Source organism: Aulonocara stuartgranti (genome assembly GCF_965226115.1).
Source record: "Aulonocara stuartgranti genome assembly, chromosome: 6".
Taxonomy (NCBI): Eukaryota; Metazoa; Chordata; class Actinopteri; order Cichliformes; family Cichlidae; genus Aulonocara; species Aulonocara stuartgranti.
In genome coordinates, this window is record NC_138944.1 from 10,054,424 (window position 1) to 10,082,402 (window position 27,979).

The following is a 27,979-nucleotide window of genomic DNA, read 5'->3' on the forward strand; positions in this document are numbered from 1 at the left end:
GACTGACTTCAAAGAGAGATACTAACACAGGAAACCAGACACAAGAGAACGCAGAATGAGAACAGAACCGATCCCAGTTGCCTTAGTGTAAGAGGCTCATTCTATGAATTTTAAAGAAATTTCGTATGGCAACACTGATATTGCTTGATATTGCCAGCCAACTGCTACTCTATCTAATGATATCGGAGGTGATACAAGCATGTAGAGTCCACATTAGGTGATTTTTTTATATGTATATTTCAGCAGCATGGAAAACCAACTTCATGCATCAGAGGTAAAAACATTTCTGCAAAGGAGGCATATGTATTTTAGAATTTAAGACATCCTCTAACGTGACTTAATGAGACTGATCTGCAGGATGAGAAGAGGCACTAAACAGAGAAACGAGAAAGTCCCATGTCTCCAAGACATTAAGTTTCTGTGCTCTTAAAGACCTCTTATGTCAAACCTGTCAAGACCTGCATAAAAATTAAGAATAGCTGATTATCTGTGTTTTAGTAACTCTGAAAGACTGGCTGGACTGGCATTAAAAACAGATTGTCACTGAATATATTACTGAAATAATCAGTGTCAACATTTGTGCCAGTTTTGCAGTTTTAAAAAGAAAGACTGGAGTGGTGTGTTACAGGCACATGGTGTGAAAGAGAAAATTAAAGAAGAAAATGTATATGGCCTGACCTTTTAGCTTAAACAGGTTCAGTTATTAAATAAAATGTTACAGTAAAACAAGTCATGTAAAAGGAATCTATTAATGATAAAGCTCAAGATGATTATTGCAGTGTTACTCTCACATCTATGCTTTGTGATGTATAGTGCTTTATGTTTTGCTTTGGTCTCCACAGTCAATGTTAAATACATCCTGAGAGGAACACAAATATGTGCTTTCTTAATAACGTTCCTTCCTGAAGGGCTGAAAGTTTAGTTTCTATTTGGAACATCGTTGGTGCTCTTTGGTACTTACAGTCACAAAGTGCTGTAAAAATATTACTATCAAACTTTTCTTGTAATTGAACAAAGAAGAAGTCAATCATTAATCAAAAAGGGGAACAAGGAATTCTCTGAATAAATATTGTGTAATGGTGTTTATTCCACTAAGTAATGATAAGAAGTGACATGCCAGCATAATAAAAGTAAAATAAATTGAACTAGAAAATGAGAACGATCAGTCAAATAGAGGTTAAAGTGAGCCACTCCTGTTTTCAAAGAAGACAATTTGATTTATTGAAACCAATTTTTTAAAGCCAGTCGGATAAATATAGAGAACAACACACAAAAGAACAAACGTGATATACAGTGTGGTCTATCTGCTTTTTGAAAATGGCACCTTTTTTTTGTGGTATTTTCGCATCTGTAGAGATGATTTTAATGATAAACACAAAGATGTGATTGAAGCGCAGACTTTTAGCTTTAATTCAAGGAGTTCATCATATATCTACATATATGTGTGTATATATATATATATATATATATATATGTATATATATACACACAAGGCTAGACCCCTTTTGCTAAGCAAGCCTACCGTAGACATGAGCGAGACAGATAAATATGAAGGCATGCCAGCTCGGACATCGCCCGGATCAACAAGGTCCGCATCAGGTGTTGAGGAACAGGGCACCCTGACGAGAAGTGGGCTACTGGAACAAGAAGGCATCGGTGGGCAAGAGACGAAAACAGGGCGTTGTTGGAATGCTACTACGCAAGTAACCCTGGCGGAAGGGGCTACATGAATAGGATGAGGGACCTATGGATTCTTCGATACCCAACATCCACAATGACGGCGAAACAACTAGTAGCTCAGTGTTCCAACATTTGGAAGAAGGGACTGCTCTCACAGCTAGAGATTGACGAGGTACAACATAAATGCTATGGCAAGGGGGAGCCAGGACGCCAGGTCAGGGGGGAGATATCATCACCCCCACCCGAGATTGGGTACCAAGCCCCAAGTGCGATAGGAGAACGATCCTCAGAAGGTCTGCTAGATGATGTTAATGCAGCACTACGGATGATACCTACAGCCACGATTACCGACACTAACAAGCTGATCTACAATACGGCAGCAGTGATCAGTGAGATGCTTGGCTACAAGTTGAACAGCCACAAGGGGCAGTACCCTCCATGGAGAAGGAGGCTAGAGGCTAAGACCAAGGTAGCACGGAGGGAGGTTAGCCAACTATCGGAGTTGCAGAAAGGCGCGATGAGGAAGGTGCCTAAGAAGTACAGGAAGCTGTCCATACCTGAGGCCTTGGAAACTGCCAAGCAACGACTCACAGCCTTGGCCAGCCGTTCTCCACGGAACCAGCCAAGGTGTACTCTCACTGGCAGGGGAACAATATGAGAACAGCACCACCAAGGCTGGAGACGGAACAATACTGGAAGAGCATATGGGAGAAGGACGCAACCCATAACGGCAATGCTCAGTGGCTAGTGGATCTGAGGGCAGACCATAGCAACCTCCCTGAACAGGGTCCAGTAACCATCACAGTGGCAGATATCCAAGAAAGGGTCTCCAATATGAAGAGTTGGACAGCACCAGGCCCTGACATGTTTCACGCCTACTGGCTGAAGAAGCTGACTGCACTCCACGAGCGCCTGGCAGCACAAATGAACCAGCTGCTAGTTGACGAGAGACACCCGGAATGGCTAACCGAAGTCAGTCCTGATCCTCAAGGACCCCCAGAAGGGACCGGTCCCCTCCAACTACCGACCAATAACCTGCCTCAGCACCACGTGGAAGCTCCTGTCAGGCATCATAGCGGCTAAGATGAACAGGCACATGGGTCAATACATGAGCGGGGCATAGAAAGAATACCAGAGGCGCAAAACACCAGCTACTGGCAGACCAAGCAGTCAGCCGAGACTGCAGGACCAGACTGACCAACCTGTGCACTGCCTGGATTGATTACAAGAAGGCCTATGACTCAATGCCCCACACCTGGATCCTGGAATGCCTAGAACTATATAAGATCAACAGGACCCTGAGAGCCTTCATCAGGAACTCAATGGGGATGTGGCAGACAACACTGGAGGCCAACCTCAAGCCCATAGCACAAGTCACCATCAAGTGCAGGATCTACCAAGGAGATGCTCTGTCCCCACTGCTGTTCTGCATAGTGAGATAATTGACAAGATTGGCTACGGATACCGACTACGGAATGGAGCAGTTGTCAGCCACCTCCTGTACATGGATGACATCAAGCTGTATGCCAAGAGTGAACGAGACATCAATTCACTGATCCACACCACCAGGATATACAAAAATGACATCGGAATGTCGTTCGGGCTGGAGAAGTGTAGTCGGATGATAACAAAGAGAGGAAAGGTAGTCAGAACAGAGGGGATCAAACTACCAGAAGGCAACATTGCAGACCTAGAGGACAGTTACAAGTACCTGGGGATCCCGCAGGCAAATGGGAACCATGAAGAGGCCGCTAGGAAAGCTGCAACCACCAAGTACCTGCAGAGGGTCAGGCGAGTCCTGAGGAGTCAGCTGAACGGTAAGAACAAGATCCGGGCCATCAACACGTACGCCCTGCCCGTGATCAGGTACCCTGCTGGGGTAATAGGCTGGCCAAAGGAGGAGATAGAAGCCACTGACATCAAGACAAGAAAGCTCCTTACCATGCATGGAGGGTTTCACCCCAAGTCCAGCACCCTGAGGCTGTACGCTAAGCGGAAGGAAGGAGGCCGGAGACTGGTGAGTGTCAGCACCACAGTCCAGGATGAGACAAGGAACATCCACGAATACATCACAAAGATGGCCCCAACTGACAGCGTGCTCAGTGAATACCTCAGGCAGCAGAAACCCAAGAAAGTGGAGGAAGGCGAGGAACCATCATGGAAGGACAGGCCCCTGCACGGTATGTACCACCGACAGATAGAGGGGGTGGCTGATATCCAGAAATCCTACCAGTGGCTGGACAAAGCTGGACTGAAAGACAGCACGGAAGCACTAATCATGGCAGCACAGGAACAAGCACTAAGCACAAGATCCATTGAGGCTGGGGTCTATCACACCAGGCAAGACCCCAGGTGCAGGCTGTGTAAAGATGCCCCAGAGACAATCCAGCACATGACAGTAGGGTGCAAGATGCTAGCAGGTAAGGCATACATGGAACGTGTGGAGCAGGGAAATTATTTTACTGCTATTGTTAAATAATTGTCATCATTACCATTGCATTAATAATATAATCTGGAGTTTATATTGCATTCAGGGGTTAAACAGTGTCTCTTTCAGAAAGACTGAGTTGCAGGCTGACAGGAAGTTGTATGCAGAAGTGAAAGCAGGAAGTTATTTTGAGCAGCAGGCTAAGACGAGGCTTTAACAATGTAACAGATAGCTTTAAGAAGGCTTTAAGGTTTTATGCATACAGGTATTAAATTAACTTTGTATTCCAGGTGCAGTTATAACTATTTTATACATATTGCATATCTGTGCTTATTTGAGTTGATGTTCAGGTTCTTTAAAGGTCTTAAGCTTCATCTAGTGAGAGTGTCTAGATGATCCATGCTGAGGGAAAACTAGAACATAGAAGGAATTGCAATACATGCTTACAAAACACTTATATATCAGATCATTTTATATTAAGCTTTTAAGTAGAGGTTCTTGATTAAAACATTTATTTAGTAGAAGACATACACATAGTCTCAGTGAGCCTCTGGTCTGGTAAAAGGTCAGAAGTGCAACAGGTGAAGAGGTGACACAAAGAGCATGTGAGGTCGTGACACACACACACATAGAGTTAAATTTATTTAGAGGAGAGATTACTCATGTCTGGTTGTAACTGCAAAAGTGTCTCGGTAAAAGAGGAACCGTTCCTTGTTGTCTCGGCAAGAAAGAGGAACAAGACAAGAACTGAAAGGTAGACAGGAAGGGCTAGCCATGAAAATAGAAGATGATTTTCTAGGTGAAAAGTCATGATGATGTTGATCTGATCTATGTATAAAATGTACCGGTGACGCATGAAGGGGCGTCAGTAAACAAACCCTGATGCTATAAAATATCTGTTCATGCTTTGATTAAGTCGAGGACTACTGGCTGTCTGCGTACAGAGTGTCTTCCCACACGTGTGTTCATTAAAATCATTGTTTGACCAAAGACCTTCTGGACCATGGGTGGTGTGTACTCTCCTTCCTCAACTTTGAACCTTAACAAACGCCATAACCAAGTGGCCGGCATAGTATCTGTGCCGAGTATAACCTGGAAGTCCCAAGGTCAAAATGGTAGATGCCCCCAAGGGTGATGGAGAATGACCGAGCTAAGATCCTGTGGGACTTCCAGATACAGACGGACAAAATGGTGGCGGCTAACCAACCGGACACAGTGGTGGTAGACAAACAGAAGAAGACGGCCGTAGTGATCGATGTAGCAGTTCCGAATGACAGCAACATCAGGAAGAAGGAACACGAGAAGCTCGAGAAATACCAAGGGCTCAGAGAAGAGCTCGAGAGGATGTGGAGGGTGAAGGTAACGGTGGTCCCCGTGGTAATCGGAGCACTAGGTGCGGTGACTCCCAAACTAGGCGAGTGGCTCCAGCAGATCCCGGGAACAACATCGGAGATCTCTGTCCAGAAGAGCGCAGTCCTAGGAACAGCAAAGATACTGCGCAGGACCCTCAAGCTCCCAGGCCTCTGGTAGAGGACCCCAGCTTGAAGGATTGACCGCCCGCAGGGGCGAGTGGGGAATTTTTTGGCTCAGGGGGTTGGGAAGCGTATCTGTAACTGGAAGGTCACCGGTTCAATCCCCGGGCTCTCTGTCCTGGTTGTTGCGTCCTTGGGCAAGACATTTCACCTACTGCCTACTGGTGTTGGCCAGAGGGGCCGATGGTGCGATATGGCAGCCTCGCTTCTGTCAGTCTGCCCCAGGGCAGCTGTGGCTGCAACCCATTACTATTATTCATTATATATATATATATATATATATATATATATATATATATATATATATATATATATATATATATATATATATATATATATATATATATCAACAATCTGGTACATTCTGGTCAGCTTAGCAACATTAAAACGCCTGAAGGAGCTCAGAAGATGAAAAAGGATGATCACAGAATTCTTTCCTTGGTTAAGAAAAATAACTTCATAACATCTAACCATGTCAAGAACACGTTTGAGGAGGTAGGTGTGTGACTGTCAGTTTACAGTGAAGAGATGTCTTTAAGAATAATAGATGGATTATATGCATGGCTCTGTTCAGATAATGATAAGAAACTGCAAAAGCAACCCCCAAATTTCTCAGAACAAAGGAAAGGAATAATCAATGGCCACGTCAGTCAGACTGTTGAGCTGCCGATTTCAATCCAACAGAGCAACTTTTCAATACAAACCTGAAGGCAAAGAAACACATGCACAAGCAGCTGTAAGTTCTAAACCAATAAAGCAAAATGTTGTAAAGCCCCTCATATTAAAGATGAAAGCCTTTCACAACATCAATGTTTGGTCAAACTTACAACAACAGCAAGTCTTTATCCAAAACCTTTTGGGTCTAACTGTAAAAGTACTTACATGTGCTGGGGCATTTTGATTCATGCATGATTATTAGCAGGGTTCACCTGATGTCACTGGAAATATTGAATAGTTGAAAGTCTAGATGCCAACAGGATCTTGAGATAAGAATATTGGATCAAACAACATTTCTGAATGTCGGGCAGATAGCTTCATTGCACAAAACTTAGTGTACTCTTTATCTTCTGAGATGGTTATAAATGAGCAAAGTGTGAGAAAATACTGGATTGTGCAAACATCAATTTGTTGTACCATAAAAATGACTGACTTGGGCTTTGTGGATGTGCCCTTTCATTGTGGACGTGATTCTTTTTCGTTCTTTAGATTAATGAGTAACTCCTTTGATGCCATATGAATAAGTTCTTTGTCTTACCTACTTAAATATTTCCCCATCAATCACTTCTATTTGTCCTTTGCACACAGAAACAGGCCAATAAATTCTCATCCTCAGACTCTCTGTGAGCTTAAGCGCTGGATTCTCAGAGTCTCTCCAGGGTAAGTACAGACACATCAGAAGTTATAGATTTAATACAGAATAAGATGGCATAATGTAAAAATGCAGTTTTAAAACATCTCCTTTGTCTTTTTCACGCAGTTTGAGTCGTGGATGTGATCAATAATGGGAACGCCTTCTGGACTGTTCTTACTCATACTTGTGCATATTTTCACAGGAACTTCTTCAGGTAAATCATCTCTAGTTAGACATAAATTCATTTTCTAAATGGACTGATGTAATTATTATAATGGTACTTTTTCCTTTGTCAATTATTGTGCCTCTAATTAAGACACTAATTAAATAATTGCTCCAGACAAACTATAATGAATTTGCTAATTTTACATTTTCACATTTCTCCTTTAGAAATTTTTTAGGTAAGGTATGTTATTTAAATATCAGTTTGAAAGTAGACAAATATTTACCTCATATTCAGTAAGAGTATTCAACAGTGACGTGAAATGCCTCCAAAGAGTTATTTTGATGAATTATCTAAATTACAACAAATTACTCAAATCTTTCTTCTTTTTAAATTCAGCTATTTTACACTGTGGTGAGATTTCAAAAGATGTTTCAAAATGATTATGAATCAAAAAGTCTTACTTGTATTTAAGTGCTGTGACAGATGAAATGCTGTGACTATTTTGTCTGCAGGGACTCCTGTGACCAGCTGTGATTCATGTCATGGCAAAGCCACCTGCTTGGAGTCACAGGAAAGAGGTGACACCTTCACCGGCCACGCCCTCTCATGTATCTGTAAAGATGGCTTTGTAGGTGATGGCCTCACCTGCTATGACCCAAAACTCTGCAGTGACTCTTCTTGCTGTGACCGAGGTTACCACTGGTCCTCAGAGAAGGGCTGTGTGGACACTGATGAGTGTTCCCTCCCAAACTCACCATGCACACCACCTCAGATTTGCCACAACACACCAGGCTCATACGAATGTCCGGAGCCTTCCTCCAAGAACAGAGCAGCTGCCTCTTCCCAATCTGTCCGGTTCTACTGTGGGAACACAGTTTGTCCTTCAGGCACGGACTGCATCAATTCCCAATGTGTGGACCCTTGTCAGAACTATGCAACATTGAATGATGACTGGCGTTCAACAAATAACACAAATACTGAGGTCCTACACTGTGATCAATATATAAACTGGCAAGGCTGGTATCGCCTGTTTTTGAATCAAACCAGTGCTCGTATTCCAGAGAGGTGTGTCGAATCAAACAGGTGTGGAACTCATGCGCCTTTGTGGATAACACAACCTCATCCCACATGGTCAGGTGAAATTGTGAATCGCACTGTGTGCAATGTTTGGAGTGGCAGCTGCTGCCATTTTCAGTCACACACCATCCATGTTAAACTTTGCCATGCAAACTACTATGTCTACAAACTTGTGAAGCCATATGCATGCAACCTTGCATACTGTGCAGGTAAACCTATGCTTTAAATATGATTAACCTGTTGATGATTCAGTTGGTTCAATGGTTTCTGAGTGCATGATTATTATTATTATTTTAAACAGAAGTGAACACAATTACACCTGTTTTACCTACCACAACACCAAGGCCACAGAACTTCACCACCACACATGTGACTGCTAACATCTCTACCACAACACCAGTGGGCAACAGCACAACAGTCGAGGGGGAGGTCCGCCTGGTTAATGGAAACAGCTCCTGCTCTGGCAGGGTGGAGATCTTCCACAGTGGACAGTGGGGGACGGTGTGTGACGATAACTGGGGCCTGGTGAATGCTCATGTGGTGTGTAGACAGCTGGGCTGTGGCAGGGTCATCTCAGCACCAACAAATGCACAATTTGGACAGGGCAACGGACCCATCTGGTTGGATGATGTCACATGCTCAGGCATGGAATCAACGCTCTCCGAGTGTCACCACAACGGGTTTGGATCTCATAACTGTGGTCACTATGAGGATGCCGGTGTCATCTGTGCAGGTAAATATGAACATGTGCAGTGAAGTTCGGCTTTGTACCGACTGCATTTGGGGCCAGATTGATCTAAGATGGCTTAAAGTTATATACTACTACAGGTTTTTACCTATAAGGCTTTTCATGGTAAGTATTTTTTCTTTCAGGCGAATTATGAGTAACCTTTTTTATAAAGATGAACATAACATGACAATTTTTCGATAACTCTACACAAAATCACTCCAAGAACCCAATTCAGTAAAAACTAAATAGAATTAAATTCAAAATAAAATGTTGTCACCTGTCAGTCAATGCAAGAAAGAGTAGAAAGATTATTGTGTTGTTTTTTATATTGCTCTAATAGATCCACCTTTCATTAAAATTTACAGTGTTCCTTCTTTTGGTTTTCTATTAGCTCCTTCGTCAGTGAGGCTGGTCAATGGTCAGAACCGCTGCTCTGGCAGAGTGGAGGTCTTCAATGATGGACAGTGGGGCACAGTGTGTGATGATTCCTGGGACCTGAATGATGCTAATGTGGTGTGCAGACAGCTGGGCTGTGGAAGCGCTCGTTCAGCACTACAAAGTGCAGCTTTTGGACAGGGCAGCGGACCCATCTGGTTGGACGATGTAGCATGTTTTGGAAATGAATCATCAATAACTGACTGCAGACACAACGGGCTTGGAGTCCACGACTGTCGTCATAATGAAGATGCCAGCATCATCTGTGAAGGTAAATTTTATGCATTTTTCAGGTACCCTCCATTTCTTACTGCTGACATCAAACTGATGAGAAAACTATTCTCATTTGTTGCTTTAATTTACCATTTTTTAACTAAAGATACACTTACTATGGCAATATTTCCATGGATCCACAGATAATGCCACTAAAAACTATGTAATTAGCAACAAATTATAAATAAATTCAAAACAAATGTTGTCATCTTCACCATCCTCCACTTCCTACTGCTGACACCTAACTGATGTGAAAACTATTCTCATTTGTTGTTTTAATTTACCATTTAAATATAAAGTTGTTGTGCAGCACATGGAGTCAAATGCAAAGTAAACAAGGTGAGAGCTTATCCTCATTAATGTAGAAGGAAGTGCAAACTGAGTTTGTCCTTTTAGTTCAAAGACACTTTTCTTTCAGTCCAACCAGGAATCAACAGCACTGTTTTTCCAACAACACCAAGGCCACAGAACTTCACCACCACACATGTGACCGCTAACATCACTACCACAACACCAGTGGGCAACAGCACAGCAGTCGAGGGGGAGGTCCGCCTGGTTAATGGAAACAGCTCCTGCTCTGGCAGGGTGGAGATCTTCCACAGTGGACAGTGGGGGACGGTGTGTGACGATGCCTGGGTCCTGGTGGATGCTCAGGTGGTGTGTAGACAGCTGGGCTGTGGCAGGGTCTTCTCAGCACCAACAAACGCGCGATTTGGACAGGGCAACGGACCCATCTGGTTGGATGAAGTCACATGCTCAGGCAACGAATCAAAGCTCTCTGAGTGTCAACACAGAGGGTTTGGATCTCATGACTGTGCCCACTCTGAGGATGCTGGTGTCGTCTGTGAAGGTAAATATGAACATGTGGGGTTAAAGAGAGTGAAATCCAACTTTGTTCGTGTGTGCATTTGGGATAACACTGAACTAAGATGATTTATAGTTACATACTACTACAGGTTTTTATCCACACAACAATTTTTTCTTTTAGTCTTGAATTATGAGAAATTTTTCAATAAAGATAAACTTACTATGAAGATATTTCCATGAATCCAGAACCTGCCCCCAAGAACTATCAAATTACCAACAAATTAAAAATAAGTTTAAAATAACATGTTGTCAGCTGAAGTTAAATAAATAGTAGAAAGATGATTATGTTATATTATTATATATTATATATATTATTATATTGTTATATTATTCTAATAAGTCTACATTTCATCTGAAGTACTCCCATTGACAGCGTTCCTTCTTCTGGTTTTCTATTAGCTGCTTCAACAGTGAGGCTGGTCAACGGTCAGAACCGCTGCTCTGGCAGAGTGGAGGTCTTCAATGATGGACAGTGGGGCACAGTGTGTGATGATTTGTGGGACCTGAATGATGCTAATGTGGTGTGCAGACAGCTGGGCTGTGGAAGCGCTCGTTCAGCACTACAAAATGCAGCTTTTGGACAGGGCAGCGGACCCATCTGGTTGGACGATGTAGCATGTTTTGGAAATGAATCATCAATAACTGACTGCAGACACAACGGGCTTGGAGTCCACGACTGTCGTCATAATGAAGATGCCAGCATCATCTGTGAAGGTAAATTTTATGCATTTTTCAGGTACCCTCCATTTCTTACTGCTGACACCTAACTGATGAGAAAACTATTCTCATTTGTTGCTTTAATTTACCATTTTTAACTAAAGATACACTTACTATGGCAATATTTCCATGGATCCACAGATAATGCCACTAAAAACTATGTAATTAGCAACAAATTATAAATAAATTCAAAACAAATGTTGTCATCTTCACCATCCTCCACTTCCTACTGCTGACATCTAACTGATGTGAAAACTATTCTCATTTGTTGTTTTAATTTACCATTTAAATATAAAGTTGTTGTGCAGCACATGGAGTCAAATGCAAAGTAAATAAGGATTTGGTGAGAAAACAATTATGTTGAGATGTTCTAATGAGAGCTTATCCTCATTAATGTAGAAGGAAGTGCAAACTGAGTTTGTCCTTTTAGTTCAAAGACACTTTTCTTTCAGTCCAACCAGGAATCAACAGCACTGTTTTTCCAACAACACCAAGGCCACAGAACTTCACCACCACACATGTGACCGCTAACATCTCTACCACAACACCAGTGGGCAACAGCACAGCAGTCGAGGGGGAGGTCCGCCTGGTTAATGGAAACAGCTCCTGCTCTGGCAGGGTGGAGATCTTCCACAGTGGACAGTGGGGGACGGTGTGTGACGATGCCTGGGGCCTGGTGGATGCTCAGGTGGTGTGTAGACAGCTGGGCTGTGGTACGGTCCTATCAGCACCAACAAATGCACAATTTGGACAGGGCAACGGACCCATCTGGTTGGATGAAGTCACATGCACGGGCAATGAATCAAAGCTCTCTGAGTGTCAACACAGAGGGTTTGGATCTCATAACTGTGCCCACTCTGAGGATGCTGGTGTCGTCTGTGAAGGTAAATATGAACATGTGGAGCTATGAAGAGTGGAATCAAACTTTGTAACTGTCTGGCTTTGAGACAGAGCAGAAGCCCATGCCAAGAAGCTCCTGTTGCGCAGTTTTTGAACAGCTGTTAATGCCAGAGGAGGTATGGAGCACTGCAGTTATTGAGCCAGCTGAGTGTTGGACATTTTAACATACTATGTGCCTCAGCACACAGAGACACTGCTCAGTAACTTTACATAGGATGATTCTTTGTGACTGAGCTGCTGTGGTTCCTAAGAGTTTCCACTTTGCAATAATATCACTTATAGGTGATCCTGGAATATCTAAGAAGCAAGAGGTTTCATGTACTGACATGTTGTAGTGGTGTCATCTTTTACAGCACCACCAGAGGTAGCAAAAGTACAGAAATTCTGTACTTAAGTAGAAGTACAGATGCTACTATTGAAAAATATTCCAGTAAAATTTGACAGTGTTCCTTCTTTTGGTTTTCTATTAGCTCTTTCGTCAGTGAGGCTGGTCAACGGTCAGAACCGCTGCTCTGGCAGAGTGGAGGTCTTCAATGATGGACAGTGGGGCACAGTGTGTGATGATTCTTGGGACCTGAATGATGCTAAAGTGGTGTGCAGACAGCTGGGCTGTGGAAGCGCTCGTTCAGCGCTACAAAGTGCAGCTTTTGGACAGGGCAGCGGACCCATCTGGTTGGACGATGTATACTGTTTTGGAAATGAATCATCAATAACTGACTGCAGACACAACGGGCTTGGAGTCCACAACTGTGGTCACCATGAAGATGCCAGCGTCGTATGTGAATGTAAGTTAAAGTTCTCACATACTGAAAAATTGAAATAATGAAATCTTTTATCTTATCTTATATTATGACATTGAAGTACTCATGCTGGCCTCATTTGGTATTTCCTATTTCATCTGCTTTCATTTTTTATTAGTGACCTCATGTCTTTTTCTTTAGTCCAGCAGCCTCCACTCCAGACTTCACAGTTAATTTGTGGCCGTGATAAAATCCAAGTAGGTCTGCATATGGGCAGCATGTCATCCTCCGGTTTGAACCCCTTCTCGGGCAACCTGGCTTCCAGCAACTGTTCCTGGGTCAGAGTCCGTGATGATTATGTTTGGTATGAAATGGAGGCTCGGGCAGGTGCCTGTGGAAATGTGCTGAGGGTAAAGACTTATTTCTTTTTCCTATTGTTTAACTGTCCCATTAAAAAACACTACTGCGCAATTAATTTGTGATAAGATGGCTGTAGACTGTGTTTTGGCATAAAATGGCCTTTTTGTTATTCAAGGAGAAAAAAGTGAGCAACAGCAGTCAGAGACTTCAGAAGGATTCACTGTATTAACCCCTGTGGACATGTCTCTGGTGATTAGACTTTCTCTAGGTGACATGATTTCTTAACTGACTGAAAATGTCATCATCTGTCTTTCAGACCAACAGCACACATGTCATCTACTTCAACAGTTTATTCATCTACCCTCTGACTAATTTGTCCTTCGCTCTTCCTGTGGGTCTTCCCTTCTCCTGTGCTTATCCCCTGGACACAGACGCCAGCCTGAATGTAGCTATCAGGCCAGACCTGTAAGTTCATTGAATTTAACTGCAGCATCACTTAGTATATGTAGCTCTAAAATTCAGGGCTCTCATGTGTGTAATAGTATAGTTATTACCCCACTCTTTTCAATTATTCTGTTACCAAACTGCAATAATTAAGATGAATCTTGTTTACTGTGTGTGTTTCTTTTAACCATTTATGAGAGAGTAAGCATGCATTACTGTGAGCTGTTTGTAATTTAACATGACCACTGAAAGTCATTTTCAGATCCTTCATGCATAAACTTAAGTGCTTTTAGCTGTGAGGCTACTTTCCAAACAGCGTTACAGTTTGTTTAGAAAGCTCCACATTAAGTTGTTTACTCAATCCAGTTAACAGTTTGCTGCCTAGTTGTAGTTTAAAGATGTGTTTTGTAATTATTCAATGCAGAATTTAACAAACATTTACCACCAGGAGGCAGCGTTTTACCAGTGCAAATGTCTTTTTAGTCGCACAATTCCCTCAAGAGACTTTGTTGCTTTTTGCTCAAAATACATATATATCTTGGACTTTATAAAATAAAGTTTATAAAATAAAATAAACAAAGTCTTCTTTCCAGTCAGAAAGGGAGATTTGTCAATTAACATAACAAAACATGTTTACTGGATTAAAACTCTAGTGTAAAATTTAAATCAGCTATATAATCTGTTATTTAGGCAGTGCTATTTCACTTGTTCAACTACTTGATTATATGCACTTGAAGCACTTTTTATCTGCACATGCTCACATACCAATGGATGCATGTTTAGCACCATCTCCAAAGACATTTCCAGCATATGGTCTGGAGGAGCTGGGGCTCGAACCATCAGACTTTTGAAGAAAACAAATCCAAAGCTGTCTTCTTACACAAACCAGGAAAAAGACAGAATAGCAGCAAGTAGTGTCTGAGAGATCATTGCATTATATAATTTTCTTTCCCTTTGTCAGGTTCACTGGAGGAATTTCAGGTTCGGGTCCAAAAGCTCGAGCCTCCATGTCTCTGTTCCGCAACTCCAACTACACTGAGTCTTATCCACCAGGCCAAGTCTTCCTCCCAGTGGGTTCACCTCTGTACGTGGGCGTCTCTGTGGAGGACACAGACCCAGTTTTGGCAGCTGTTCTGGAGGACTGCTACGCCACTCACTCACCAAACCCTGATGATCCCACACAATATCCTCTCATCCAGAACAAGTATGTGCATCTCTCCAACCTCACCAATGCTTTGTGAGATACAGTGAAGTGTGTGGACCCTGCTGATCTCCTCCCTCCTGTCTCACAGGTGTCCCACTGACCGCCTAAAGGTGTCAATAGTTGAAAGTGGTTCATCCCTCCGAGCTCGTTTCTCTGCTCTGCTCTTCCTGCTCCAGGGTGAATACAGAGACATATATCTTCACTGCAGCCTCAGCCTGTGTAACCAGAGGAAGTACAACTGTGTACCAGTGAGTTCCACATTTCATTTTAGCAGTACTCCATAATCCAAAATGGTTTCTCTGGTTTAAATCCTATATCTCTTTTCTCATTCTTTTGCCCTTTGCAGTCGTGCACAAGTAGGGCACATCGCTCTGTTTCCAACTCAGCTTTTATGAATCCCGTCACCATTGGACCGATCACTTGTGAGTATGAATTAAAACCTGGATTCAGAGCTCATGTCTTGACATAGTGATTTATATTAAACTAATAACTGCCATATCAACTTTTTCTTCTTCTTCTTTTTTTTTAGTGGACAAGCCAGCTGAGTGATCTGGAACATCCAATAACATTCTGTAGTGTGAAATTAACTGCCAGAACTCTGTTTTCAGAAGAGAGATGATTTAAATATAATATTCACAAATATTTTACACATATTTTTTGATATTATGTTCCATTTGGGCTTTTTTTCATTGTATAACTGCAAACTGTCCAAATAAGGTATGCATCCTATTTGTAAAAACTATACCTTGATGCTAGAATGTGAAACCAACTGGGTGATAAACTGCATCCACCAAGTATCACAGTTCACACACTCTAATCATACCCTTTACATTTCATTGCACCGTATGAAAATTGCAGAGAAGGTATTAATTCAATTCAATGCAATTTTATTTATAAAGTGCCGAATCAGAACAACTGTTTCCTCAAGGTGCTTTATGTTGTAAGGTATAGACCCTACAATAATACAAAGAAAACAGAGAAAACACCAACAAACATATGACCTCTATGGCCAAGTGCTTTGGTGACAGTGGGAAGGAAAAACACACTTTTAACAGGAAGAAACCTCCACCAGTTTCTTTCTCTCGAGTCCGAACTGGAAGTTTGTTCCACAGAAGAAGGGCATGAAAGCTGAAGGCTCTGCCTGCCATTCTACTTTTAAATACTCTAGGAACCACAATAAAGCCTGTAGTCTGAGAGTGAAGTGCTTTAATGGGGTGATTCAGTACTATAAAATCATTATGATAAGATGGGGCCCGATTATTCTAGACCTTGTGTGTAAGGAAGAGGATTTTAAATCTGATTCTGGATTTAACAGGAAGCCAGTGAAGAGAAACAAATATCGGAGAAATCTGCTCGCTTTCTAGTCTGTGTCAGTACTCTTGCTGCAGTATTTTTGATCAGCTGAAGGGTTTTCAGGGAATTTTTAGGACATCCTGATAATGAATTACAGTAGTCCAGCCTAGAAGTAATAAATGCCACCATTTCTTCTTTTTGTTTTGCGGGATAAATCAGCTCGGTGAGCTTGTAACATCCTGTAATATCAGAAAGACTTTCTATGATGTAATTAAATCCTTTTTTCAAATTCATTCTATATAATTTAATCAAACTGATGTTACATTGTAGAATTTAATATGTTATTTCATATGTTATATGCTAAGTACATTATATCCAACCTTATTATTATATTCACAAAACATTTTCTTTATTACTGGAACTAATATAATCTTTCTCAAAAAAACACTGGATTCCTCTCTGGGTTGGTTTACTGACTTTCCATATTTTGATAAACTGCCATTAAATTTGGGATGGGTATCAACAGTCAAAGAAGGAGGATTTGAATGACTTTGGTTAACAGATGACTTTTCCTCTGGCGTCACCATGAGGTTGTCATTTGTATTACATGATGAAAATCAGGTCTGTAAGCTTTTGGACAATGACTGTTTCTGTGATCTTTCCTCTGTACACTGCAACACTGAATTTTCTAGATATGAGCGAAGTGCAGATTCCAGCTTGAATTCAAGAGGTTTTTACAAAAGTACAGCATTAACAGCTTAGTCAGGCCATCATTTGACTTAAAGACATATATACCTATGAGCAAGATAATGAAGAGTTCACGAGTGGTCAAATAAAGAAGGAGTATGATCCAGAGTATACCACATCACCAGGTAATGTCATGGCCTTGGCATGTATGGTTAAGAATAGAAACAAGTTAACTTTGTGTTTACTGATGATGTGACTCCTGGTGATGAGTACACGACTGTACTTTCTGCTCAGATTAAACAAAATCCTGCAAGAATTTCTCAAGGCAACGAAATGGGATATTCTTCAATAGACACATCAGTCACTGATCTGAACCCTAGTAGACCATAGTTTACAGTTACTGAAGGCAGAAAGACCCACAAACAAGTAACAACTGAACATGGGCTCAATAAAAGCCTGTTAAAGCATCTCAGAGGAGGAACCACAGCATTTGGTGATGTTCACACGTCCCAGTTGCTGTCTTGGTAGCCGGGGATCGGTCTGCCAGGGCCTCCGCTCCTGGCTGCTGCCCGACACACGATGCACCCGACCCCTGCGATACCTCCTGCGGGTGGTGGGCCTGCAGGACGATGGGCCTATGTCCTTTTTTCGGGCTGTGCCCGGCTGGGCTCAATGGACTAAGGCCTGGCCACCATACGCTCGCCCTCGGGCACCCTCCCTGAGCCTGGCTCCAGGGAAGGGCCCTGGTAACCCTATCCCAGGCAGGGTGAACTGTTCTCTTCTCATAATGGTCTTCTGAACCGCTCTTTGTCTGGTCCCTCACCCAGGACCAATTTGCCATGGGAGACCCTACCAGGGGGCAGAAGCCCTCAGACAACACAGCCCCTGGGATCCCTGGAACACACAAAACCCTCCACCACGATAAGGTAGCGAATCGCAGAGGGGGATTGGTGATGTTCATGGATTCTAAACTTCAGGCAGTTATTGAGAGCAAAGAATCCTCATCCAAGTATTCAAATGTAAAATTATGTTATTTTATCTAGTTAATTTTGAACCTCTGAAATACAGAACTATGTATAAAATGGCTTCCTAAGCAGTTAATAGTTTTGTTAAACCCTTTGAATTAAAGCTGAAGGTCAGCCCTTCAATAACATCTCGACTTTATTATTTAACCTCCTAAGACCTGAACTCTTTCACGGCATGCATTTTTAATTTTTCTTTGCCATTTGGGCTGATTGGGACCTAATGAATATAAAAACAAAGAATTACCTGATTTTTTTTTTTATAACCTAATTTTTGTTTCTGAGAAAAATGAGATCAACATATGAGGACATTCGTTTTAAATTTTGATAGAACAGTGGCAGTATAATGTCCTCGTAAGTGGATATCAGTCCCTTGTAGAGCAAAATTAGGTATTTTGGTCTAGACATCCAAAAATGTGATGTCCACATATGTGGACGCCAGGTCCTAGGAGGTTAAAAACAAAATTACAAGAATTGTACAGTTTTCCAAAAGGTTACCGACCAAACTGCACCACCTAATTAGTGCTAAATAATGGTAAATAATGCTGTTTAGACCAGGATGATATATCTGTCTTTCATGCTACTCTGTAGGCACCAAAGTAAAAATTACGCTCTCCTGTTATTACATTTGATGCCTCCAACAAAACACTGGATTTGTGTTTAGTAAGCTATTTACCCTCACATTTCATTTATTTTATTGTAAATAAAGCTATCACACTGGTGGACGTTAAGTGATGTGATGAATGCTGTGGCTGAAGGTCATGCAATGGCTAATGTTTTCAGGGGCGTGTCTCTGAGTTTACTTTTTGATTGACTGGTCTAGAGTCCAATCCAGTGCTTTTTTTTTTACTCAAATTATAATTTATATATATATAAATAAATATTATATATAATGTATATATGTATGTAACAGGTTACTGAGCTGTGCTGAGCCTCAACTCGAGATTTCAGTGTGACAAAGGTGGCCTTCCTTTGTACCTGGTAAGATCGCCATAGTAACTTAACACTGAGCACCTTTTATGTGACCTGAGTTATAATTTAAAATTGTCAAGCAGTGCATAGATTCTCCGCTGAAGGAATGCTTTTTGTGCATGTCACCGTGACATCAGCACAAACTGCATGCATTGCATTGCTGCCAGAATTTGCATGTATTCAGTTGGTGACTCCAAAAATGCATAAATGCGTTTTTATGTGTCGCCTTCCTGTAAAGTCTGTTTTACACTGCTTGACCTGAAGCTCACAGGCTAGAGCACCTTTTCAGTCAGTGAACTCAATTTAGCTTACAGAAGACTATAAAAGTAACTGAGGAAAATTTAAAATCAAATCTACATTTAGCAGTCAGTCAGTTTGGCGTCACACAGACGGGAGTAGTTGAAAAAATTCTTCAGTTATGCTAGTTGATCAGATGGTTTTATAAAGGCTGTGAAGGTTTTCATTGTATTTATAGTAACAAGCTGATTGCCGTGTGTGTCCGAGAGGAGAGGCTACTGCTGCATAAGACAGCATTGTCATCACTAGTGTTTTTTGTTTACAGGCTTTTAGTTGAGAAAAAGATTCTACTTGGGCTGGTTGTATTATAATTTTTATACATGTGTTTGACAGTCTAAATGCTTTTATTGTTAGTAAAAGTGAAATGAATTGATCGTGCTGTTGAGCCACTTGTTTTTTCTTTCACTAACTTCAAACACTAGGCTTTTGTTCTTTTAATCTTAAAACAGACTATAGGCAGAAAAAATGTTAGTTTTTCTTTACAGATGAATTCATGCCTTTGAGGCAAATATTATAGAACATGACCAGATCAAATAACATCACTATTTCCCATTGGGTCTTATCATGTGCACTTTAGTTTAGGATAATATGATGTCTTGTCTATGTAATATTTTGATCTAAGAATCAGAATCAGAATACTTTATTAATCCCGAAGGAAATTAGGGTTACAGCAGGCAGCACGCTAATGGCGCATGCACACTTACAAAGGAACCTTCTGACCAAACTTACACAAACAACACATTGGGAAGACATGTCAGAGAGGTAGGCTGATAGGAAAAAAACAACGAAAATATATAACATGAGGTGAGAGGAGGAGAAAAAAAAACTCCACTCAGACTGAGCTCCTAATGGGAGAACAGTTTGATAACAGAAAAAAACACCTCAGCACAAAAAGCACATGACTATCAATACACCATAGAAACACAAGACAAGCAACAGGGTGGGTAAAGGGTAAGAGAGAGCCGGTGTAGACAGCGCATCCGGTCCTGCAGCATGTCTGCGCTGGTCCAGTCGACCGCCATCTTCCCCGGGAGGGGACAAGCATCGAAGGAGTTTGGAAAGGGAGGGGGGATGAGTGTGTATCAGTGTGTGTGTGTGTGTGTGTGTGTGTCCAGAGTTCAGCTGAGACAGTGTCCTCCGCCCTGCTAGGCTAAGTAAACAGTCTTCCAGCCAACCCAGGTGGCCTTGCGTAGGATAGGAAGAACAGTCTGAGCACAGTCTGTTATCAGGGTGTTTTTGTTCAGCTCCTGCCTTGAGATCACAGCTGGCGCCGAAGTGGTAGCCGCATGAAGTGATGGTGGTTTTTACTTTAGTGCGAACAACTCATGTGAATTTCAAAGCTGTTCTAACAGTCCGACACTGGTCTCTCAATCTCCCGTTGGAGAGCCGTGAGCTTCTCCATGATCTTATCAAACCTACGCTCCGTGATGTTGTCCTTCTTGTGCTCAAAGAGCAGATTCTGAGAACTAACGACTGCAGTGAGCTTCTCCAAGATGTAATCAATTTTCGCTCAGAGATCTTATTCTGAGTGCGATGTAAGTTGTAATCCATTTTAGATATGACAAGTTTGTATGTTTTTTCTTCAAATTCAAAAGATTTTTTTTTACATTTTTATTTGTTAAAAAAACGGGGGCCTAACGACATCTTCTGTAATGACTCTAATTGTAAGACTTGAATGTTGTATGACACTACCTGCATAAAACAGAAAGGAGGTCAGATTATATCAAAGCCTATTCCTCATATCTTACAGTAAAAATCACGTGAGAGCAAATCTAAAACAAACATATCTTGATAAGATACCAAGATTTTATCCTATCAAGATACAATACCAAGATATGGTATCTTATCAGTGCAATAGTTTAACCTGAATTGGTTAGATAGGTTATCTGTTTTCATTCTTCCTCTTCTGGCTGCTCCCTAGCATGCTCTCCACAGTGGATCACCTCCATCTCACCCTATCCCTCCTCTGTCACACCAACCCTCTGCATCTCCTCTTTCACCACATCCATGAATCATCTATGTTGTCCAGCACCTGGAAGCTCCATAATCAACATCTTTGGTCAAATACATCAACTCTATATCTTCTCTGCAGATATCTAAACTATCTCAGCAACTACCCTCTCTCTCAGACAAGTTGATAAAAGTCTTTTCTCTTTGCTGTCTCTTTGCTACCTCTCTCTTTTCTGTACGCCAAGCCGCCCAGTGCTCTAGTCCAGCGGTCCCCAACCCCCGGGCCTTGGACCGGTACCGGTCCGTGAGTCGTTTGGTACCGGGCCGCGAGAGTTGAGGCTCAGGTGTGAAATGTATAGTTTTCAGGGTTTTTATCGGTTTTCAGCGTTATTTTGTTATCGTTTTTATCGTTTACTCGGTTTTCCTTGGTCTTTTCACGTGTGTTATGAATAAATTTTCTTTTTTTCGGTACCGGTACTAGTTTTATTTTGTTGTATTTATCCGCGACACCTTAAAGGCCGGTCCATGAAAATATTGTCGGGCATAAACCGGTCCGTGGCGCAAAAAAGGTTGGGGACCGCTGCTCTAGTCTACTTTCTTCATGTCCTTCACTACCCCTCTTTTTCTTCACTGATCTCTTTGTTTTGTTTTGAACACTTTCCTTTACTTCCTCATTCCACCACCAATTCCACAGTCCAGAGGACACAACACCTTCTTGGGAATTTCCCTCATCACTTAAGCTGTACTTTCCAAGTCATCTGGCAACTAATTCCCTACTACCCAGAGGCCATGTCCACATAATACGTTTTCATTTGAGAACGCATCTTTTTCTCTCCGTTTTGGCCTTCCGTCCACACTGAGACGGCATTTTTGGTCAAGGAAAACTGAGCTCTTTGAAAATGCTCTCCAAAGCGGATACATTTGAAAACATCGTTTTCGAATCGCAGTGTGGACTGCGAATCCGGAGCATTTAGAAAATTCTTTAATTCTCACTCACTTTTGCTACTTTGTACTTTTGTGTTACTTGCAGCAAGAACTCCACCTCATTGTCAGTCCATTTAAAAAACTTGGTGCTTTTCCTCAACATTTTACAGCAACGTTTCAAAGAGCCGGTAAGTAAATAAACAGCAGGCAGAAATTAGCAGGTCGAATCGTTTTCGTTTCACGCATGCGCAATACAGGAACAAGCGCTTTGAGTCGTTTCAGTGTAGATGAACAACTGTTAGGAAATGACTGAAAACGACAGTGTGGACGCGGAGCGTTTTTAGACGAGAATGTCGTTTTCAAATTTATCATTTGAAATTAGTGTAGACGTAGCCAGAGTCTGTATCAGCTTCTCTGTCTCTTATCTCTTATAGATTGCACAGGAGACAACAGAGGGCGAAAATAAAACAGGAAGTAACAAACACGGAGAGAGACAAAGTGTTAACAAGATACAAAAGGACACTGGAGATGTTATGCTGAGATATAAACCAATGCTCAAAATGCAAACAGAGCCAGAGTACAAAAGTAACAAGAACTACAGACTGAAATATCCAAAAGAATAAACTAAGAATAGAAACACGAAACTCTTGCCCAAAGACCCAAAGCAACAACACCTTCCCCCATTCTTCCACATCATCCTATATGTTAGCAGTCATCATAGCAAGCCTTGTCTACCAATAACATTATTCTTATTTTACTTACCCCAATTAATATTTTGTTTTTCTGTTGGTGATGATTCCTGAGATCTTAATGATGCCAATGTGGTGTGCAGACAGTTGGGCTGTGGCAGCGCTAATAGCACTACCAAATGCAAACATACTTGGTTTGGGGTCCACAATTGTGTTAACTGTAAAGATGCCAGAGTCATCTGTGGAGGTAAATATTATAACAAAGCAGGCTTATGTCTCCTTTTATGAATTTGCCACCGGGCCAAATCCAGTGACGTGTTTACTGGCTTCAGTGAGGTGGAGACGGTGCCTGCGCAAAGTGTCTGTGTACCCCTTTCTGTCTCTCTCTCTCTTCCTCTCTCTCTCTCTCTCTCTCTCTCTCTCTCTCTCTTTCTTGATAGTGTTGCGTCCGTCGGCCCCAGAAGGTTAATAACACTCACCTTCATTCCATTTCCAGAGTGTAACAATCAACCACTTGTGGCACATGCCACCCCAGTAGATCCGCCCCTGATAATCAGGAGGGCTGGAAACTGGTCACAGCTGGGATAAACCTAAGTATTAGTACAGAGGAAATAGAATGACTACAAGTAAATCACCAAAGTTTGATTCTGCTCATCTGGACGTGAAGTTTTCAGTGAGAGAAACGTTTCGTCACTAATCCAAGTGACTTCTTCGGTCTCAGCTGAGTGCAGGTTTCCCCAATCTTATAAACAGTACGCTGCATAACGGCTGAAGGAACAATGGTCTGGGAGGTCAGTTCCTTAATCATTAATATGCAAATTCTTATTTTTCCCTCGTTTCTTCCACTAAAAACGTAAATATGGATAACAAAAAGTGTAGATGAATCTGAGATGGTTTAACAAAAAATAGTCTAAACAATTTGATGAGTCAACATGGAATAGAATTTTTTCATTTTTGTGACTGGGAATTTCACATTGGATTTTTGGATTTATGTGTGTTCAAATATGGGACTTTGCAATCTTTGGACAACCAAGCCCTGCTGGTCAAGCAGAGGACTTGGTTGATTTGAAATACAATTACCCAGCAATGTTAATGACCTTATAGAAATTAACCAAAGTAGTTGCAAAATGTTACTTGAGATTTTTCTCTTTAGCTCCACTTCATGACATTTCATGAAGTGTCAAACATTCAAGAATAATGTTTGTGCAAATAAAACTGCCAAAATTAATGAATTCTTTTGGTACTCTGGTGCAAATAAATATAAAACATAAAAAATATGATTCTTCAAGATTTTGTGACTAAAACACCACAAATGTCCTTTATTTAAAATCATCTTCTTCAGCCCATCTGTTATATGTTGTTTTTAAACATTTTTCATCTTTTCTCTGTGTTTTTGTACAATAGTGTTGTTTTGCTTGGCGTTCCTATGGTGGATTACCACGTGGTTTCTAAGATGTAAAGAATACGTAGGAAGCGTCTTCTTATTTAGTCAAATCACATTTATATAAAACATTTAAATCTAAAAACTGTTTACTTAAAGTTTTAAAAACAAATTTGAGACAAATATACTTAATAATAAAACCTAAAAACAAACTCTAATTCCAGTAGAAAGAAGAGGATTCAGGGGGCAAAAGAACCCACCTGAGTCTTTAGTGAGAGGCTGAAACAGAGTTTTCCCACAAAGGCTTTGAGGAAGAGAGGAGAGATAGCAGTGATCACTTGACTCAGCAGAATGATTGGTGGGGTGAAGTGATTATACACACACAATCATACACACACGCACAGGCACAAAGATAAGTTGTGAAATCCAGGTCAATAATCTCAAAGTGGTGCTGCTCTCAGGCACATTTTTGGTCATTATATGGTCCCTGATTATGCTGTATAATTTTTTTATTTAATTTTTTTTACCTTTCTCCAGCTGAGGACAGTGTTTTCCATAAGGGTGCGTCTACTTGGCTTCCCATGATGAAAGGGAAAGTAGATTACATGGTCACTGATAGGCATAGGTCCAAGACAAATGTGGTAATTATATTCATTTCCTAAATGATTATTTATGACTCTTTCTGAATCAAATGATCACACACACGTCAAGGTTCAAAATTCAAGGTTGTCTTAACTGTTCATCTACAGGAAATTTGTTTGGTAGCAAGCGTTCACATATTTGAGTGAGCAGCCGTGGGATGTGAAGAGTACATTTTTTAAAGAGAGCACTTCCTGTTCTCAAAAGTCTTTTCTTTGCTTCATTCCATAATGTATCCTGTCCATTTTAAGAACAACAGGATAAACATGAGAAAACAGGACAAAAAGATTCTGCAATTAGATTTTTATCACTAAAACAAGTTTCTGATTTTTTACAGCCTTATTTATTATTTAACCTGTCCTTGTTGACTTGTTGAGCCTCCTGTCATCTGAGGACCTGATTATTCATTAACAAATAAAGATCAGTACAGTGAGAGGAAAAAACTCAAGGAGATTTCACATGAGAGATTTCTATATTTGTATTTGTCCTTCTTTTTGCTATTTCTATGTATCCACCAATTCAGAAATGTTGTAACAAAATTATATGACAGCCACACATTGCTTTAGTGAACAGAGCCGTCAGTCAATAAAAATCATGTAAAGACGAATCTATTAATGATGAGGATCTAAATACCCACATTCAAGTACTGACAGGGACTTTAAACACTTGCCTCGAGGCAACAATTTGGATTTACAAATTAACATAACCCCACAAACTGTATGTAGGCTGAAACAGAGTTTTCCCACAAAGGCTTTGAGGAAGAGAGGAGAGATAGCAGTGATCACTTGACTCAGCAGAATGATTGGTGGGGTGAAGTGATTATACACACACAATCATACACACACGCACAGGCACAAAGATAAGTTGTGAAATCCAGGTCAATAATCTCAAAGTGGTGCTGCTCTCAGGCACATTTTTGGTCATTATATGGTCCCTGATTATGCTACTTGAGTCTATGCACTTGAAGCACTTTTTATCGGCACATGCTCACATACACACATCTCCAACATATGGTCTGGAAGAGCTGGGGATTGAACCATCAGACTTCTGATTTAGAGATGTCCACTCCGGAGCACAGTGGGCATAAAGACATAAAGTGAAAACAAAGCAAACAAACTGAAGGCCTCCACTTACACAAACCAGGAAAAAGACAGAATAGCAGCAAGTAGTGTCTGAGAGATCATTGCATTATATAATTTTCTTTCCTTTTTTTCAGGTTGTCTGGAGGCATTTCAGGTTCGGGTCCAAAAGCTCGAGCCTCCATGTCTCTGTTCCGCAACTCCAACTACACTGAGTCTTATCCACCAGGCCAAGTCTTCCTCCCAGTGGGTTCACCTCTGTACGTGGGCGTCTCTGTGGAGGACACAGACCCAGTTTTGGCAGCTGTTCTGGAGGACTGCTATGCCACTCACTCACCAAACCCTGATGATCCCACACAATATCCTCTCATCCAGAACCAGTATGTGCATCTCTCCAACCTCACCAATGCTTTGTGAGATACAGTGAATTGTGTGGACCCTGCTGATCTCCTCCCTCCTGTCTCACAGGTGTCCCACTAACCGCCTAAAGGTGTCAATAGTTGAAAGCGGCTCGTCCCTCCGAGCTCGTTTCTCTGCTCTGCTCTTCCTGCTCCAGGGTCAATACAGAGACATATATCTTCACTGCAGCCTCAGCCTGTGCAAAAAGGGGACCTCCAGCTGTGTAGCAGTGAGTTCCACATTTCACTTTAGCACTACTCCATAATCCAAAATGGTTTCTCTGGTTTTAATCCTATATCTTTATTCTCATCGCCTCTCTCCTTGTAGTCATGCACAAGTAGGACACGCCGCTCTGTTTCCAACTCAGCTTCTATGAATCCCATCACCATTGGACCGATCACTTGTGAGTATGAATACAAATTTAGATTCAATACTAATGTTTAATGATCGGTCTCAAATCAATAACCACCATTTCTTCTTTTTCTATTAGGGAATAAGTCACCTGCATGAACTCATAATATCCAAGTATATCGCAAGGACATTCTATGAGGGCATATTCATTTTTTTAAATCCTTTTTTCAAATTCATTAAATATTCATATTTAAATAATAAATATTAATGCTGTGATATTGTACAATTTAATCAATAATAAAAATCAAGATGCATGTACTTTCTTTTGTATTTGTTTTTGTTTTCTTATTTGTATAAAAAATTGTTTGAATTATTGAACTATTATTATTACTATGTTCACAACTATTTTTCTTTATTACTGGGACTAAGACCATCTGTTTCAAAAAACACTGGGCTCCTCTCTGGGTCTAATAACCAAACCAGTTATAAAGTTTCACAGCATAAAAGGTGAAAAATATGATGAAAAACAACTGCTTGATAATCTGTCATTAAATGTAGTATGTGTCTCAATGGAGGATTTGAATGACTTTGGTTAACTGATAACTTTTCCTCTGGCGTCACCATGAGGCTGTCATTTGTACTACATGATGAAATTCAGGTCCGTAAGGTTTTGGTCAACGACTGTTTCAGTGATCCTCTGTACACTACAACAGTGAATTTTCTAGATGTGAGTGAAGTGCAGATTCCAGCTTGAATTCAAGAGGTTTTTACAAAAGTACCTCATTAACATCTTGACTTAAAAACATATATACCTATGAGCAAGATAACAAAGAGTTCACGAGTAGTCAAATAAAGAAGGAGTATGATCCAGAGTATACCACATCACCAGGTAATGTCATGGCCTTAGCATGTATGGTTAAGAATAGAAACAAGTTACTAGTGTTTAGTGATTATGTGACTCCTGGTGACGTGTACACCACTGTACTTTCTGCTCAGATTAAGCAAAATACTGCAAGAATTTCTCAAGGCAACGAAATAGGATATTCTTCAATAGACACGTCAGTCACCTGATCTGAACCCTAGTAGACCATGGTTTACATTTACCGAAGAAAGCCTGAAGCATTTGGTGATGTCAATGGGTTCTAAACTACAGGCAGTGATTGACAGCCTGTAGGCAAGGATCCTCTTGCATAATTAAAGTTATGTTGGTTTTTCCGGTTAATTTTGAAGTCAAAGCAAATCTTAGCAAAATCCAGACAGATAAGTTATAAAAGACTCACCCACTACACCCAACACCATTTTTACACAGGGCTCTAAACATACTTTTTGTTTGGCCATTTTTACCGTGGAAGTCTGTGGGGACTGATTTGTTTTTCAAGCCATCCTGAAGTT

The 27,979-nt window shown here is 41.1% G+C and overlaps 1 protein-coding gene across 1 annotated transcript; it reads left to right on the forward strand.

The window, feature by feature from the left end:
* Nucleotides 1-16,708, forward strand: LOC309709305 (scavenger receptor cysteine-rich domain-containing protein DMBT1-like). Its single transcript, XM_082537863.1, has 16 exons — nucleotides 1-87; nucleotides 6,946-7,017; nucleotides 7,118-7,205; nucleotides 7,670-8,443; nucleotides 8,536-8,967; nucleotides 9,356-9,670; nucleotides 10,091-10,522; nucleotides 10,939-11,253; nucleotides 11,709-12,140; nucleotides 12,627-12,941; nucleotides 13,098-13,306; nucleotides 13,573-13,721; nucleotides 14,662-14,904; nucleotides 14,993-15,152; nucleotides 15,251-15,326; nucleotides 15,434-16,708. Exons 3-16 carry the CDS (start codon nucleotides 7,142-7,144, stop codon nucleotides 15,451-15,453), a joined length of 3,936 nt encoding a protein of 1,311 aa, XP_082393989.1. The 5' UTR covers nucleotides 1-87; nucleotides 6,946-7,017; nucleotides 7,118-7,141; the 3' UTR covers nucleotides 15,454-16,708.
* Nucleotides 16,709-27,979: the final 11,271 nt, after the last annotated feature.